This window comes from Canis lupus, chromosome 6 (genome assembly GCF_011100685.1).
Source record: "Canis lupus familiaris isolate Mischka breed German Shepherd chromosome 6, alternate assembly UU_Cfam_GSD_1.0, whole genome shotgun sequence".
NCBI classification, from domain to species: Eukaryota; Metazoa; Chordata; class Mammalia; order Carnivora; family Canidae; genus Canis; species Canis lupus.
In genome coordinates this window covers 17,271,702-17,288,271 of record NC_049227.1, presented here as the reverse complement: position 1 = coordinate 17,288,271, position 16,570 = coordinate 17,271,702, and the positions used below count along the sequence as shown (strand labels likewise).

General features: G+C 53.7%; 2 protein-coding genes across 2 annotated transcripts; one reads left to right on the top strand and one right to left on the bottom strand.

Moving 5' to 3' along the window:
• The first annotated feature begins 628 nt into the window (after positions 1-628).
• KAT8 (lysine acetyltransferase 8) lies at positions 629-11,422 on the top strand. Its single transcript, XM_038539744.1, has 11 exons — positions 629-872; positions 2,235-2,309; positions 2,389-2,564; positions 6,656-6,709; positions 6,810-6,974; positions 7,749-7,838; positions 10,059-10,199; positions 10,297-10,390; positions 10,484-10,634; positions 10,774-10,928; positions 11,231-11,422. Exons 1-11 carry the CDS (start codon positions 662-664, stop codon positions 11,293-11,295), a joined length of 1,377 nt encoding a protein of 458 aa, XP_038395672.1. The 5' UTR covers positions 629-661; the 3' UTR covers positions 11,296-11,422.
• Positions 11,364-15,675, bottom strand: PRSS8 (serine protease 8). The gene is made up of 5 exons (XM_038539745.1): positions 15,303-15,675; positions 13,390-13,552; positions 12,806-13,077; positions 12,552-12,718; positions 11,364-12,424 (listed from the first exon to the last, which is right to left on the bottom strand). Exons 1-5 carry the CDS (start codon positions 15,385-15,387, stop codon positions 12,116-12,118), a joined length of 996 nt encoding a protein of 331 aa, XP_038395673.1. The 5' UTR covers positions 15,388-15,675; the 3' UTR covers positions 11,364-12,115.
• Positions 15,676-16,570: the final 895 nt, after the last annotated feature.

The following is a 16,570-nucleotide window of genomic DNA, read 5'->3' as shown; positions in this document are numbered from 1 at the left end:
ACGCTCTCTAGTATGTTCATCCACTGCCTTTGACTAGTTTGTTTAGGGGACGTTTGCGGGGGGGGGGGGGGGGGGGGGGGGGCTGGTTTCCTTAGGAAGGTTTTATTCTAGGAGAGCAATTTACTGGCGATCCCAAAACACAGCCGTCCTGTTTCCCTCACCTTGAACAAGCAAGGCAATTTCTTCAATCTTTATAAAAGGGGTGATCTGGCCTAGGATGGCGGAATGAGCGGCGCAGAGGTGCGTGCTAAGCGCAGGCTCAAGGCCCTAAGGCCCGGCCGCCAGGGAGGCCGCTCTGGCCCATCCCGGTGCCGGTAAAGCGGGGGCAGCGCCTCGGGTAACTGACATATCCCGGCTTCCTCAGGTACCAGGCCCTTTAAGAAGATCGAGCTGAGTCATCACATCAGGAAAGTCTTTCTCCTCTTTCCACGCAGAGTTCAACCGTATTTCCGTACGGAAAAAGAAAAAAAAAAATTCCAGGGCAATTCGCACAGAAAGGTCAAACTCGTCCCGGGGCCGCTGGAAGGCTGCACCGACCAATGAGCTCCTGCCACGTCACAGACCCCACCCTCGAGCCGGCAGCGGTCTCCGCCACGCGTCTCTGACCCGGAACTAAAAGTGCTGCGCGGCGCGGGATTCTGGCGTCACCTGCAGTACAGCTATGGCGGCACAGGGAGCAGCTGCGGCGGTTGCGGCGGCGACTTCAGGGGTTGCGGGGGAGGGCGATCCCGGGCCCGGGGAGAATGCGGCGGTCGAGGGGACCGCCCCGTCCCCGGGCCGAGTCTCTCCCCCGACCCCGGCGCGCGGGGAGCCGGAAGTCACCGTGGAGATCGGAGAAACGTACCTGTGCCGACGCCCGGACAGCACCTGGCGTGAGGGCGGGGCCCACGGCCTGGGGGTGGGACCTGAGGGGGGCGGGGTCTAAGGGCGGGTTCTCCGAGGGGCTGGGCGTCATGAGGGCGTGGCTTGAGGGTAGAACGCAGTTTCGGCCTCTCCCGGACGCCACCTCCAAACTCCGGTGAGGACAGCAACCAAGTTCCTTTAGTGCTCTGTAGAGCTCCCAACCCACTTGCTTGTCCAGCCGTAGGCTCCCCTGCCTTTGCAAACAAAACCGTGGTTTCTTGCTGGTGTCTGTCGTGTCTGCGACTTCCTCTTCCAGCCCTCTTCTACAACCGCCAGCGGGAAGGCCCTCCGGAAACACAGAAACGAGCTTCCCTTTCCCTTCCCTCCCGTTCAACATAAGCCGCAAATTCCTTAGAATGGCGTGCCTCTTTGCGACCTCTCTGGTTTCTGCCCGCCCCCCCATACCCCGCAAAGGCCATTGCCAGACCAGACCACATGGTGCCCCCTGAAGACCATATGCTTTATACGCCGGTGCCCGCTGCTTTGAATGCCCCTGTCCCCCTTTCTCCCGCCTCGCCCCGCCCCGCCCCGGCCGGCCAGCTCCTACTCCGCCTTTTAACATACCATAGCTCCTGTGATGTCATTATGGGCTCCCTCCAGGCAGAGTGAGTCGTTCCTTTCTGTATGTGCCTGCAACATTTTCTTCATACCTCAGTCAGCCACAGTGTATTTGACATGATGTTGTCATTGTCTGTCTGCGTCTTCTATCAAAGTGCGAACTTGGGGAGGGCAGGAACTCTTGTGATTCACTGCTGTGCCCTCTCTGCCCAGCAATAACGAGCATAGGGCCAGACACACAGTGGGTGCCTTACTCATCTGTTGAATGGGCTGCTGGTTGTCAGGCACCATGCTAAAAGCTTAAAGCTTTAGAGTCATTAACTCACCCTCCGAGGTAGCACTATTATCTCTGTTTTGTAGGCAAAGAAACCGAGGCTCAACCAGAATAATTTGCAGTTAAATAAAAGAAGTGAGGAGCTAGGATAATGTATAAACCCAGAGCCAGCCCTCATGACTCCTGAACAAATGAATAGATGAGTATAAAACAAGCATTGAATTTGGAGCCAGACTTAAACTCAGTTAAATATCAGCTTCTTATTCCTTTTCAAATATGTGAATGTGGTTAAGCCTCTGATTTTCGTCTGCAAAGTAAGAATAACAGCTCCAACTTGGCCCACTTTGCAGGCAGCGATTGATGAAATGGCAGATGAAGCCATGTGATGTTCACTTATATGTGGCCCTGGAATCTGGAAACCGCTCTTCCATGTCAGGGATCCTTTTTGTTCCAGTCCTGCCTGCCTTCCTGATGATCCTAGCCTTTTTTTCTTTCACAGATTCTGCTGAAGTGATTCAGTCTCGAGTGAATGATCAGGAGGGCCGAGAGGAATTCTATGTACACTATGTGGGCTGTGAGTGACTTGCGGGTATCCGGGCCTGGGTGGGGGGTGGGAGGTAAAAGGGCAGCCCCCTCATGGCCCATCCTCACAGTTAACCGGCGACTGGACGAATGGGTAGACAAGAACCGGCTGGCGCTGACCAAGACAGTAAAAGATGCCGTGCAGAAGAACTCGGAGAAGTACCTGAGTGAGCTGGCTGAGCAGCCTGAGCGCAAGATCACTCGCAACCAAAAGCGCAAGCATGATGAGATCAACCATGTGCAGAAGGTCCGGGCCCCCTCCCCTTCTCCAAGGCCCCAGGAGGCTCAGCTCTGCCTCTGCCAACTCCCTTGGGTCCCAGGGCCAAAATCAAAGCAGCTCCCATTTCTTTCTTTCCCTCTTTTTTAAGACTTAATTTACAAGAGAGAGAATGAGTGGGGGGAGGAGCAGAGGGGGAGAGAGAGAAGACTCCCCACTGAGCAGGAAGCCCAATTCAGGGCTTGATCTCAGGACGCTGGGATCATAACCTGAGCTGAAGGCAGTCACTTAGCTGACTGAGCCACCCAGGCGCTTGGCGACTCCCATTTCTTAAGCTCCTACAGGGTATCAGGGACTTTACCTGTGTTTTATCAGATACTCTTCACAGAGAAGAAAAGTGAGGCTCAGAGAGGGCAAATACTTGGCTACAGTCTCACCCAGGCACAGCTGGGACTGGAACTTAGACCTCTGCACCAGTAGCCCCCTTTTTCTCCTATTTGCTGGGCCACCTTAGACAAAGAATTGAAATCCAGAAAGAAGGAAGAGAATGAATGATATTGGGCACTTGCTTCTGCTAAACACCTTGCTAAGCCATGCACATACATAAGCTCATCATATTCTTCCTAACAAGTCAATGCTACAGGGATAATGGTTTCTTTCTGTAGATGAGGAAGCAGGATTGGAGAGGTTAGGTAACATGCTCAAGGTTACACAGCTAGTTAAAGGGTGGGTTGGAATTAGAATAATAATGGCAAATATTTATTGGCTTGCGAGCCAAAGTTATAGGCTAAGTATTTGAATACATGATCTCACTGAAGTTTCACAGCAACCTTGTGAGGTAAGCATCATCATTATCTCCAGTTTATAGGGGAAGAACAGAGAGGTTTAAGAACCCAGTCAGGAATTAGATTCTCCAACTGGATTGTCCTACTTCGGCCCTTAACCATTACTTTGCCACATCCTAGAAGCTTGGGCCACTTGTTCCAAAACCTAGAAGGATTCTTTTTTTTTTTTTTTTTAAATTTTTTTTTTTCATTTATTTATGATAGTCACAGAGAGAGAGAGAGAGAGAGGCAGAGACACAGGCAGAGGGAGAAGCAGGCTCCATGCACCGGGAGCCTGACGTGGGATTCGATCCCGGGTCTCCAGGATCGCGCCCTGGGCCAAAGGCAGGCGCCAAACCGCTGCGCCACCCAGGGATCCCTAGAAGGATTCTTCTTGATCCAAAACCTGGATTCTTTTCCCCAATCCATGTTGCTCCTAGGGGTTATGTCCTCCCGACTCTGAGCCTCAGTTTCTTGATTTGTAAAATGGGGAGTGTAAACAAGACCAGGGTTTATTGAATTCTCAAGGCACTTAGACATTCATTAGTTTCATCCTTCTGAGTGCTCATTGTGTGCTTTGGGGCAGTGTTTTTCCAACTGTGGGGCACAACCAAATTAGTTCAGTGGGCTCTAACAGGCTTTGAAATTTAGAAATGAAAGAAAGAGGGGTGCCTGGCTGGCTCTTCTGGTGGAGCATGCAACTCTTGATCCCATGGACATGAGTTCTAGCCCCATGTTGGGTGGAGAGATTACTTTAAAAAATATATATGTACATGTATATATACACATATATATGGTGCCTGGATGGGTTGGTCAGTTAAGTGATCTCAGCTCAGGTCTTGAGTTCAAGCCCCATTTTGGGCTCCACACTGGGTGTGGAGCCTACTAAAAAGAAAAGAGAAAGAAAGAAAGGCTAAGATAGGAAATATCAGAGTACATCGTAGTTTATTAAAGGTAAGTGTTGTTTTTGAGAAGCTTTTATTTCACATACAAATACACGTAAGGTGTATATACAAACACGTCAACTGGTTTACAGGGCTTCCTACTGTGGGTTGTGATTAAAAAAAAAAAAAGAAAGAAAGAAATACCCTGAGCTAGAAAGACCCCTTGAAGTCTAAGGCAGCACTGTCCAATTGGCCTTCCTGTGATAAGTGGAAATCCATTTGTACTGTCTGATGGAGTAGCCCCACTAACCATATGTGGTGCCTGAGTACTTGAAATGTGTCTAGGGTGGTTAAAAGTTAAATTTGTGTTAAACTTAATGAATTCAAATAGCCACATATGGCTGGGTCTCAGTTTCTCTCAGTTCCTCAACCAGGTTGCACTGGCAAATCTCAAAATGTACCTCAAAGCTGGTAGTCAGCAGGGTGGATGACAGTGGCCTGGTGGTGATAAAATCAAAGGAAGGACAATCTGCAAGTTAATAATCAGCAAGGTTCATCAGAGCCTAATTAATGTTTAATTCTAAATAAATTGCAGCATTTAAGAAAAGTAGTGTTTTTGTAGTTCTTTAACTCATTTGCAGAAGAGGATTGGCTTTTGTGAGAGTTGGGAAGTGGGTTTTTAAAGAGGCATATGAGGAGGAAAATCTTTCTTCCCTCATCTTTGCTAGGGTGAGACTGGGAGTTGGACCAACCAGAGGCCTGTGCTCAGCGGTGCTGTGCTCAGCGGTGCTGGTTACCAGTTCTGTAACCTCACCTCTCTGTGCCTCAGTTTCCTCTTTGTGCAGTGTGGAGAATGAGCACTCTTGTCTCAGGCTCTTTGTGAGGACTAAAGGAAATAATGCCTGTGGAGTGTTTGGCACTTGGAATAAATGGCAGCTAGCTAGTCCCCAAGGGCAAGTGACCTCTGTGCCTGTTTACTTCTCCTCTGTAAACTAGAAATAAGAAGGCTACATCTCAGGGTGGCTGAAAGGTTATGTGAGACCATACAGGCAAAGTGCTTGGTGGAAGGGGGTCTGGGTAAAATTCTGGGTCCTTTCTCCCTTCTCAACTGCAGGGCAAGGCTGCTGTCTGCTCTGGTATAGGTCAGAGACCTTGGGTCCCCTCTCTATTATCAGGCTGTGGTTGCTCCTACAGAGTCTGGCTTAGGAACAGGATGTGCTGTGAGTGACATGACTTTAAGTCCCTGCTTTCTAAGGACTTAAGGGGAAGCAAATGGGAGGAGGCAGAGGGGATCATGGTTAGCCACCGCTGCTTGGGAAGGAGAGGGTGTATTCTGTGTCAGAAGAGTTCAGTCAGGCCTCCCGAAGGAGGGAAGGGGGGGCGGGGGCAGGGCACGAGGCCTTGAAGGACAGGAAAGAGCACAGTTAGACACCGTGGCTCACAAAACTGCCTCATCCCACCCTCCGCTGGCTCACACTCTGTTTGAGGTTGAGGATGCAGTTTTTGTTGGCAGCCGGAGAGGGAACTGCATGCTCAATGTGGAAAAGCCACAAAAAGAGGGGTGTGGAAAGTGTAGACATGAAGGGGCTGCGACCAGAGGCTGGGACTCTGCAGAGGCTTAGTTCATTATCCGGACTTGAGATGGTGGTGGTGGCTATTTGGAGTTGGACAAAAGAGAGTTCCAGAGAGGGACTGATAGCAGAGACATCAAGGAGGTAGAATCAACAGACCCTGGCCCTTACTTGAGTGCTGGGTTGGGAAGAGGAGGAGTCTTAAGAGCAGACCTGCAATCGGTCTTGGGAAGTTGGACTGGGGGTGACACACCCAGTGAGACGGCGACCCCAGGAGGATGAATAGGTTTGTGCGGGTACAGATTGAGTTCCTTTCTGGACACCTAGAGCCTGGGATACCTGTGGAGGGAACGTCGGGGAGCAGGCCCAGGAGCAGGCGGATCCCTGGATCTGGTGCTCGGGAAAGAGATCCAATCACGCTGGGGAGTCCAGCATCAGTTCCTGCTTTGGGGACAGAAGATCCAGTCTATTATTCATGTGTCTCATGGCAATTTTGGCAGAGCTGGATTGATCCTTTTGTATAGCCGAAGCTTTTACCAGCCCAAGGACTGGAACCAGGCCTTCTGATCCCGCCCTGTTCATCTAGCAAAAGGTTCACACGTGGGCATCAGGGATGCAGGGGTGTGAGAGTGGATGGGAAGGTAGGAGAGGAGCCTGGCCTGGCCAGCTTCAAAACCAGGTAAAACAAGTTAGCTGTTCCTGTGGTTCCACTGCCAATCGGGTGCTGAGGCCTGGAAGACAGGAGGGAAGCACTGGGTTCGGGCACGGGGGGTACGGGGGTTGGGGAGATAGCTCAACCGCCACTTCTGTTCACCTCTGTTCATGGCTCTGTCCTTGCCCAGACCTATGCCGAGATGGACCCCACCACTGCAGCCTTGGAGAAGGAGCATGAGGCGGTAAGCTGGGGCAGGGCTCTGACTGTGGGCGGCCCCTCGCCGGCTCTCCTGGCCCCTGGGCTGAGCCAGCTGCCGCCCTCTGCTCCTGCCCTGTCCGCAGATCACCAAGGTGAAGTATGTGGACAAGATCCACATCGGGAACTACGAAATCGACGCCTGGTACTTCTCCCCATTCCCCGAGGACTATGGGAAACAGCCCAAGCTGTGGCTCTGCGAGTACTGCCTGAAGTATATGAAATTTGAGAAGAGCTACCGCTTCCACTTGGTGAGCCGGTGCTGGCCCAGCCTGGCGAGAGAGGCGGGTGTGGAGGCTGAGGGGCTGAGGCTGCAATGATAGGGGGGAGAGACAGGTCCAGAGGAGCCGGGTCCGAGGAAATGCTAGAGACCCGGGTGCTAGGCCTGGCCTGGCCTTTGCCAGGTTGACCTTGGCTAGCCTGCTGCCTTTGCGCAGGCCTCAGTTTCCTCCTCTGTGGAATGGGGACAATAATTCCTACCCTTCCCGCCTCCTCAGGTCAAGCCCAACACTACATGTTTATCAAGGCCAGCCCAGTGCCAGATTCCTCAGTGCAAAAGAGGAAACAAGCACAGCCCCTGAGCAGTGGGGACTGGAAGGTGTGGACAGATGGGAGGCATTGGCAGGGGTGGGACGGGGCTGGGATGCCCGGGGCTCGCAGCACTAGTGTGGTAGGCTGTGTCCCAAAGGGGTGACCTGAGGCCAGCCTTTACGGTGTAGGCATTGCCATTGTCATGGATCAGAGCCCTCCAGAGCCAGGCTGACCTGAACTTGATACCATCCAGCCGTGTGCTACTCAAGCCAGTTACTTAGCCTCTCTGTGCCTCAGTTTCTTCATCTGTAAAATAGGCTCTGTCTCCTCAGGTAGCTGGGAGGGTTGCTTGATGTAGGTAAGGCATGGAGCCCAGGGTCTGTAGATTGGGAAAGAGCAGTGGAGACCTGTTGCAAGCCACGCAGGGTGGGATGGGGACACCTAGCAGAAAACCTCAAGGTCTCCAGCCTTTATTTCCCCATCCCCACCCCCAGGGCCAGTGTCAGTGGCGGCAGCCTCCAGGGAAGGAGATCTATCGCAAGAGCAACATTTCTGTGTATGAGGTAGACGGCAAAGACCACAAGGTGAGTTAGGTGGCCGAAGTGCTGTGGGGAGATGGGGAGAAGCTCTAGCACCTCCTGAACGATCCTCCTTGTCACTAAAGGGTAGAGGCCAGTCTTAGGACAACCCCCCCACCCCCCGCCCCAGGGAAAAGCCTGTAGGATCATGTTTAGCCTGGCACTTGGCCTGTGGTTGGTGCATGGTAAACATATGGGCCTGTGGTACCAGCCTTGGGGACTAGGTTTCTGTTCTGTCCCTGAAGACTTTTCTCCTGATGGGCTAACTTACTAGTTTTGGGCGGTTCTGGCACCCAGGGTAGAAATTGTCACGCCTGAGGCTGCTTCTAGAAGTGCTTTCTCTTTCTGCCTGAAGGAAAGGTTTTTTTCCTGGGAGGGGACTGCTTTGTGTGAGACTCTGCCTGAGAGCTGTGTGGCTCTGACCGCCCTTCGCCCTTCCCTTTGCCCTTCGAGTTCCTTGTTGCTGGCAGGACTTCCATGGGGCAGGGTGGGGCATCTGGGGCCTGCATTGCTGCCACGGAGCACCTGGCCTTGCCTGGTCAGTCTGGGAAGGCCTCACCAGATCTCCTTGTTTCCCATGGAAGGGCAGTAGAGGGTAAGGCAGAGAGGGCAGGATTCTGAGTGGCTCCTGCTTCAAATTGTGCTGTCATTTACTAGCTGACCTTGGACAGGTTACTTAACACTGTTTGTTCCTGTTTCCTCATCTGTAAGATAGGAGTCATGATAATGTTTACCTAATAGGACTGTTGATGGCACAAATGAGACAGCAATGTCAAGTACTTAACACTGTGTCTGACATCAAGTAGGTGCTTAGTAAACATGGGCCTTTGTTATTATTGGTGACCTCCTTCGGTCCAGTTCAGTCAGCCTTGAGTTAAATAACTCAAGGAGAATATTTGCTCTTAGCCTGGAGTGGGTCCCCTGCTTTGCCTTTCTGAGCATGAACAGGGGGAGTGGCAGAAAGGGTTCCAGCAGGAGGTGTGGGTCTTCTTTCTAGCTCTGCAACGTTGTCCCTCTGCACGTTGAAGCCTCAGCCAAGTACTTCCCCTTTCCAGAACCCTCAGTTCCCTCCGAGTAAAATGGGCTAGCAATGTTGGACTTGATCATCGTTGGGTCACATAAGAGTGGATGTGAAAGATGTCATAAGCCAGAGGGCCTCAGGGTCTTCTTGTCCCTCCTGCTGTTGGTCTCTAGCCTGGGTGAGTGTCTGGGCCTATAAGAAGGCTGCTGAAGTGCAGCAGAGGAGTACAGCCAAGTGGGGAAACAGCTCATCCTCTGTGATCAGGTTTTTTAAAGCTCATCCATTCAGCAAACATTTACCAAGCACCAAGCTTCATGCGTAGCCTTGTACTAGGTGTTGGAGATGCAGCTGTGAACAAAACATAACTCATATACCAGTTTGGATCTGGTCCTAGTAGTCCCCAGCCATGGGACTTTAGACCAGCCACTTATCTCCTCTGAGCCTATTTCCTGATCTGAAACATAAGAGTTAATGTCCCTGAAGATTGAACTCCTATTTAGCACTCAGAAGTGATTGTGACACTTGGCTGGCTCAGTCGGTGGAGCATGGCTCAGCGGTGACTCTTCATTTCAGAGTTGTGAGTTGCAGCCCTTTGTGGGGTGTAGAGATTACTTCAAAATAAAATCTTTAAAAAAAGAGAGTGAGAGAGCTTTTTCTGTCCATGGGTCCTGTCCCCATGCTATAATTAAAAAAACAAAAACAAAAACCTTTGGGGCACCTGTTAGCTCAGTTGAGTGCCTGACTCTTGATTTGGCTCAGGTCATGATCTTGGGGTAATGAAATCAAGCCCTACATCGGGCTCTGCCCTCGGTGTAGAGTCAGCTTGGGCTTCTCCCTCCCTCTTCCTCTGCCACCACCCCCCATCACTCGCACACTCTCTCTTAAAAACAAACAAACAAACAAACAAACAAACAAACAAAAACCCACCTTTTTGCACCAGAAAAAAAAAAAGCCGTGGTCACTGTTTAATCCAGCTCTCTGGTTTTTAGCTTCCTTGTCCATCAGATAATGACTATAAGAGTCCTTTCAATTCTGAATACTCCTGTTCTGGGAAGGCGCCCACTTTTCACCGGCCCAGCACCAGCTGCCCTCTGGAGCCTGGCATTTGCAGAGCAGGATGGCAGCCATTGCCAGGCCTCAGTGAAGCCAGGTGGGGGTAGTTATACCCGCTCCCTGAGGCTGCTTCCACCTTCCCCACTGCTCAGATTTACTGTCAGAACCTGTGTCTACTGGCCAAGCTCTTCCTGGACCACAAGACGTTGTACTTCGATGTGGAGCCCTTCGTCTTTTACATCCTGACTGAGGTGGACAGGCAGGGAGCCCACATCGTTGGCTACTTCTCCAAGGTGCTGGGTTGGGAAGGCCAGGCTGAGGGTGGGTGGGGACTACGGACTGCAGGAGGGGCTGAGCCTCCCCAGAGGTCCTGACCACACACCCCTGTAGGAGAAGGAGTCTCCAGATGGGAACAATGTGGCCTGCATCCTGACCCTGCCTCCATACCAGCGGCGCGGCTATGGAAAATTTCTCATTGCCTTCAGTGAGTGGTTCCCGGCCTGTAGAGGGAGGGGTACTGCAGGGTGGGTGCCAAGGGGGGCTGGGCCTGCAGAATCCTCCTTTCTATCACTGCCAGGCTATGAGCTCTCCAAGCTCGAGAGCACAGTCGGCTCCCCGGAGAAGCCGCTGTCCGACCTGGGCAAGCTTAGCTACCGCAGCTACTGGTCTTGGGTCCTGCTGGAGATTCTGCGAGATTTCCGGGGCACACTGTCCATCAAGGACCTGAGGTGAGGGTCTTGGGACCCTTTGAGAGGGAAAGACTCTTCTAAGACTGGCCATGATCCTGGGTCCTTGTCCCTTTTTGCTGTCCCAGTTAGAGCCCTCAAGAGAACTCTCCTCAGCATCTTCTCTTGTCCCTCTCTGCAGCCAGATGACCAGCATCACCCAGAATGACATCATCAGCACCCTGCAGTCCCTCAACATGGTCAAGTACTGGAAGGGCCAGCATGTGATCTGTGTCACACCCAAGCTGGTAGAAGAACACCTCAAAAGTGCCCAGTATAAAAAACCACCCATCACAGGTAAGTGGGGGGCTGCCCAGGATGTGTGTGGTGGTAGTGGTGGGGGGTGTTGAGATCTACTGGGAGCCAAGGCTACCTTTTTGCTGTTACATGATCCCAAACCTGTCTGACCAGCTCCCCAGGAAGGACAGACAGAAGCCTGAGGCAGGCTACTCATTCCCAGGCTTCCCTGCCCCCTCCCCAGGACTCAGTATGTCCTTGTTCTCACCTAGAGGTGAAACCTGGCCTGGGCCCAGAGGCCCAGCCCCGCCTCTAACGCCTCTCCTCCACCCCCCCCCCCCCCCCCCCCCCACCCCCCGCAGTGGACTCTGTCTGTCTCAAGTGGGCACCCCCCAAGCACAAGCAAGTCAAACTCTCCAAGAAGTGAGCAGCCTGTGTGCCCCCGCTGCCGGACCTGTGCCTCCTTGCCCCCTTGCCTGTAAATATGTACAGACCTATTTCGTCATTTTTTTAATAAAGTGAGTTCTGCCAGTGGTTCTGGACTTTGGAGGTGAGAGGGAGAGGCCAAGAGCTGACATTCTTCGTGGAGGGTCACACACACAGCAGTTGTGCTCGAAAACATTTTACTCCTGCTTGTTCCTTCTAGCCCTCACCCCAGATCCAAGCCCAAGCCCAGTTCCGGTGGGGGCTCAGTCCTCCGGAGTCTAGGAATCGAGGTTCAAGAGCATGGCAGCCGATGGGGCAAGATTGGGGCCTTTTCTCTGCTTGCAAACTTGCTGCCCAGAGGCAGCCCCAGTTCAGAAGATAGGAAGAGGGTGAAGTGATGGGGCTTATCAGGCAGGACTGGTGGGGCGCTAGGGCCAGCCTTTCAGCAGCAATTAGCCTAGTCTTCTGGAAACAAAGCAGGGAGCCAGGGCTCATTTTCATAGTTAAGGGTCCTCAGGGGCTCCATAGAATCCCAACCGGCAGGCTTGTGGACAGCAGGTGGAGGCGGCCAGAGGTTCTAGCCAATGCCACAGGTAGTGAGCCTCCCGACTGTGGATTGTAGTCCCAAAGAACCAACCCAGAAGAGGGGGCTCAAAGGTCAGGATGTACTCCCACAGGTCCTGGGAGGAAGGAGTGAATCAAGCCGGTCCCTAGGCCCAAAAGATGTCAGGGAAGGGCCAGGTCCATTCCCAAGGCAGGCATCTGTCCTTGGGTGCAGTGTGGAAGTCCTGGAAGCAGGGTCAGCTCCTTAGATGACTAGCTTAGCAGAGGAGGCTGAGGGTCAGGCCTAGTGGCAGCAGAAGGATGAGCCCCAATAAGTTCTGGGCTGGGGCAGAGCTGAAGGCCTGATGGTAGACACAGAGATTGCCATCGGGCTGGGACTCCTGGATTTGGGGCACCACACGAGGCTGGAGCTCTGTCACTTGATGGTGAATCCAGGAGGCATAGCTGGAGGTCAGAGTGTACACGCCAGGCCTGTTGGGGGCCCCACAGGCATCGCCCCAGCTCACAATGCCTGCCAGGTACCACAGGCCCGCCACAGGGCAAGAGAGCGGGCCCCCAGAGTCACCCTGAAGAGAAGAGCCGTACAGTAACTATCAGGATGAGGCCCCAGGCCTCTAGTCAGCCACACCAGCCCCATTAGGCCCTCATCTCCCCCCAAGACTCACTTGTCTCACTGGACCCCCCTGCATTTACCTGGCAGGCATCCTTGCCCCCTCTCACATAGCCAGCACACACCATGTCCTGCTGGATAAAGTGGGGCTCCTCAGGCTTAGCGTTGATGTTGTACAGGCAGTTACAGGTCTCGCGGCTGATCAGCGGTACCTCGAGTTGCTGTAGTTGCCGGGGGGCCAGGAGGCTCACTGGAGGAGCAAAAGATGCTTGCCTGGGGCCTTCTGCCCTGAGTTAGGCACCACCCCCATGGCTCTGGACATCAGTGCCCACCTCACCTGAGGGCGCCACGTGGCCCCATCCGGTGACGGTACATTGGAGACCATTGGGGAACGAAGCGTTGGCTGCAGGGAGGCAGATGGGCCTGATGTAGCGGGAGAAGGTGACCGGGCTACTGAGTTGGAGGAGTGCGATGTCACCCTGGGAGCCCTCCTGCTGGTAGCTGGTGTGGGAAATGACCTGTGCCACGGTGCGGACCTCGGCCTCAGGGGTATAGGAGTCCAGCTGGTGGGCACCCAGCTTTACCTCATAGTCTTCCTTCAGGTGCTCCCTGCAGGTAGAGGGGCCAAGGCTGGGACCCAGGAGACCTCTCCCACTTCCCTAATCCTGCATTGCCCTGTTCCACCCAACCCCAGTCTGTCTGGTCCCAGGCAAATGGCCTTTCAGGTCACAGACCACAGTTTTATCCTGTGACCTGTGACCTCTGGCCTTCACTCCTCACTGATCCTTTCAGACTGAATCATTGATATCCCTAGATCCCACCCAAGGACCCCAACCTCTGGCCTAGACTGATCCCTAACTTGGACCTCAGCCCACTTTTGACTCCCCACCCCATGCCCCTCGCCCACCACCCAGCTGGTACCTTGGGAAGCAGTGAGCAGCTGAGAGCACCCACTGCTCAGAAACAAGAGAACCGCCGCACACGTGGACGCCATCATAGGTGATGCTGACCTGCCAGGGCCACTGGCCAGCGGCTGCACCGCTGCCGCCTGTGATTCGTGCTTGGGAGGCCACACCGCAGAAGGCTGTCCAGGGAGGAAGGTCAGGAGGTCAGGTCCTCTTGGGGCCCCTGTACCTCCTGGGGCCTCAGGCCTGCTACTTGCTAACAATCTGGTTTGGAGTCTGGGAAGTGAGTTCCCAGGAGCCAGCCACCGGTTTGTCCTCATCCCACTGCTCAGCAGGCATGGTTAGTTCTGCCCCCCCTACCGAGCTCATTACCTAACTTGGGTTTCTTCCAGCTTCCTTTCTTTCAGGCCCTCCACTCAGGCCACTGAGTGCCTTCCACTCAGTCCACTCCTTACACATCAGAAGATCTTTATAAACCACAAATCTGATCAGGTCACACCTCAGCTTAAATCCTTTCCGGGCTCCACATGGTCCTTAACATACATTCCAGACCTTCCATGACAGGACCATCTGCTCCAGCCATCCCTCCGGACACTTCCTGTCACACACACAGGGCCACACACTTGTTTGCCTCTAGACCTCTGCTCAGCCAGGCCACTCTGCCAAGCATCCTCCATCCCTCTTTCCTCATCCTACTCCGCTCAGCAAACCTATTTGCCTATGGAGGTGATTCAAATGCCAGCCTCTCCTTAACCTGCCCTGACCCTGCTGGCTGGTTGGACAATGGCAGGAACGCCCAGAGCCCCCATGCTCCCCCCACCCCCAACTGCCCTATCATACAGCTATTGTGCTGGTGTCTGTGACTGCTTCATCTGCACTAATCTGGGTAAGTCCCTGGTGACAGGGACTGGAGCACAGGGCTGGGCACACAGATGGAGTCGTGGATATGTGTCGAACAAACAACAGGACTCCCACACTGAACATCTGATTTCCAGGACGGCCTCACCCCACGGAGGCCTCCCCTCTGTTTGGAGCAGGACCCAACAGCCCTTCACAAAGTCACCTCCCCCCGAGCAGAGAAAACTGCCCAGCCAAGCTCCTCCTTCGCTCCTCATAATAATGACAATAGCTACTATTTAGTGACGGTCCAGCAATGCCAGGCTGCGGGAGGGCTTTCACTTCCTTTATCTCCAGGAGTCCTCCCTGGGCCCCAGGAGACAAACATAACTGACTTCATTTTTGAGGGGAGGGGACTGGCCAAGAATACACAGCCAGTGGTTTGCGGTGAAGTGGGGACTGAAAACTGGACTCAGAGTCGAGTGGTGTGCCTTGCAAGGAAGGAAACCCCTGGTTTGTTTTCCTGAAAAGATGTACCTTTGGAGTCAGACCAGGGTTTAAAATCCCAGCTATGCCTCTTATTGGCTGTGTACTCTTGGGTAAGTCACTTCTCTGCATCGGAGTTTCTTTCTCCATAGAATGAGGGCTGTAACCTCCATCTCACAGAACTACTGGGAGGATTTACATAAAGCCGTAAGGGTAAGGAAGAGGGCCCTATAGAGAGAGGCTCAGGCACTCATGAAACATTCCATTGGAATCTGAACCCACGTCCCCTTCCTTCCCCCTCCCCCACACAAGCCTCACCTTCATCCCCTCAGCTCCAGGAGGGAGAGAAAGAGGGAAGGGTAAACAGGAAAGACCCTGAGAAAAAGTTCCCAGATCCCTTAGCACCTACCACTTCTCCAGAGGCTGTCCCACCCCGCCCTGGGAGGCCAACGCCGAAGGGAGAGGGAGAGGCCCGGAGCTAAGTTGCTGAAGCTGGGGGTTCTTGAGTCCAGGGTAAGGGGTGTGCCCAAAAAAGGGTTATACCCCAGCCTATGTATATCACCCCTCCCTTGAGCCCCACACTGTCTGACCACCGCACATACTCACCAAGTCCGGACCGGAATAATCCAAGTAAAAGCAGAATGGCCACAGCCTCCAGCCACCCAGGCCCCAGACCTGCCCTGTGGGCCATGGCCCAGGACCAGGGCCCCCGGGGAGACACCAGGCACCCAAGGGAAGGTACCTAGGGCTGGTTTCAACGGCAAGTTCCTGGTATTGGGCCCAGAGGGAAGAGATCCTGGAATCCGCGCTGGGAAGGGAGAAGAGATGTCCAAGACCAGATTTGAAGGCAGAGGTAAGGCGCAAAGGGAGACGCTGGGGTCTCCACAGCCGTAAGGACACGTCTGCAACTCGGCCTAACTACGCGGAGACCTTCCAGAATGTGGATCCTTGGAGAAAGGCACCTACCTGCCTGCCCCTCCCCTGGCCCCGCCCTCCACACTTAGCTCCACCAGGTTTTCTGGATTACATGGTCCTAAGTCCTCCCAGATCCCCAGGCTCTGTGTGTGTGTGTGTGTGTGTGTGTATGTGTGTGTGCCCTCCAGGCGGGACTGGAAATCCCTGATAGCTAGGCTCCCTAGAATGTGACCCAAGTGGCATCTGGCCCAGGTCTTTCAGGTCTCCCAGACCAGTTATGTCCCCCAGGGCTTGGCCCAGCCTTTCTTGTCCTGGGGCCGCTGTGCTCCTCCTTCCTGCTCTCCCTCAGCCTGGTCTCTGAGCCCAGGACCCCTGTCTTTTCAGGCCCTCCTGTAGAGACTGCAGCATCATCTGTGTGCAGCGTGACTGGCCATGCTGATCATCTCACAAATATTTCCTGAGTGCCTACTATGTTCCAGGCACAGGAGACAAAGCAGACACCATCTCTGCCTTCACTGAGCTCACAGTGAAATAGGGGTGACAGCTTCGAATCAAATCATCACACAGGAATTCTAGAATAATTTCAGGCTAGGCACGGGGGCTCTGGAGGCCTGATCACAGGAGATTGACATCGGCCGGCACTGAGAAGGGCTCCCAGAGAAGGTGCTATTAGGACAGAGGCCCGAGAGGCGATGGGAAGTGGCAAAGGTAGTCGAAGGATGGTCCGGGAAAGCGTTCCCGGGTCGAGGTTGCAGCGGGGAGGAGGCACAGGCTCAGGGGAAGAAGGAAGGCCCAGTGGCCCAGCCAGGGGACAGGTTTGTCCTCGGGTTTGCACCTGGGCATGTATGTTGGCTTCAAGCCTCAGAAGAGAGCCCCACTCCCCCACCTACTTTCCCTAAGACTGGGACCTCATAGCCAAAATTTTAGGGCCCCAGAGGGTAGGGAACTCCTGGAGTGGA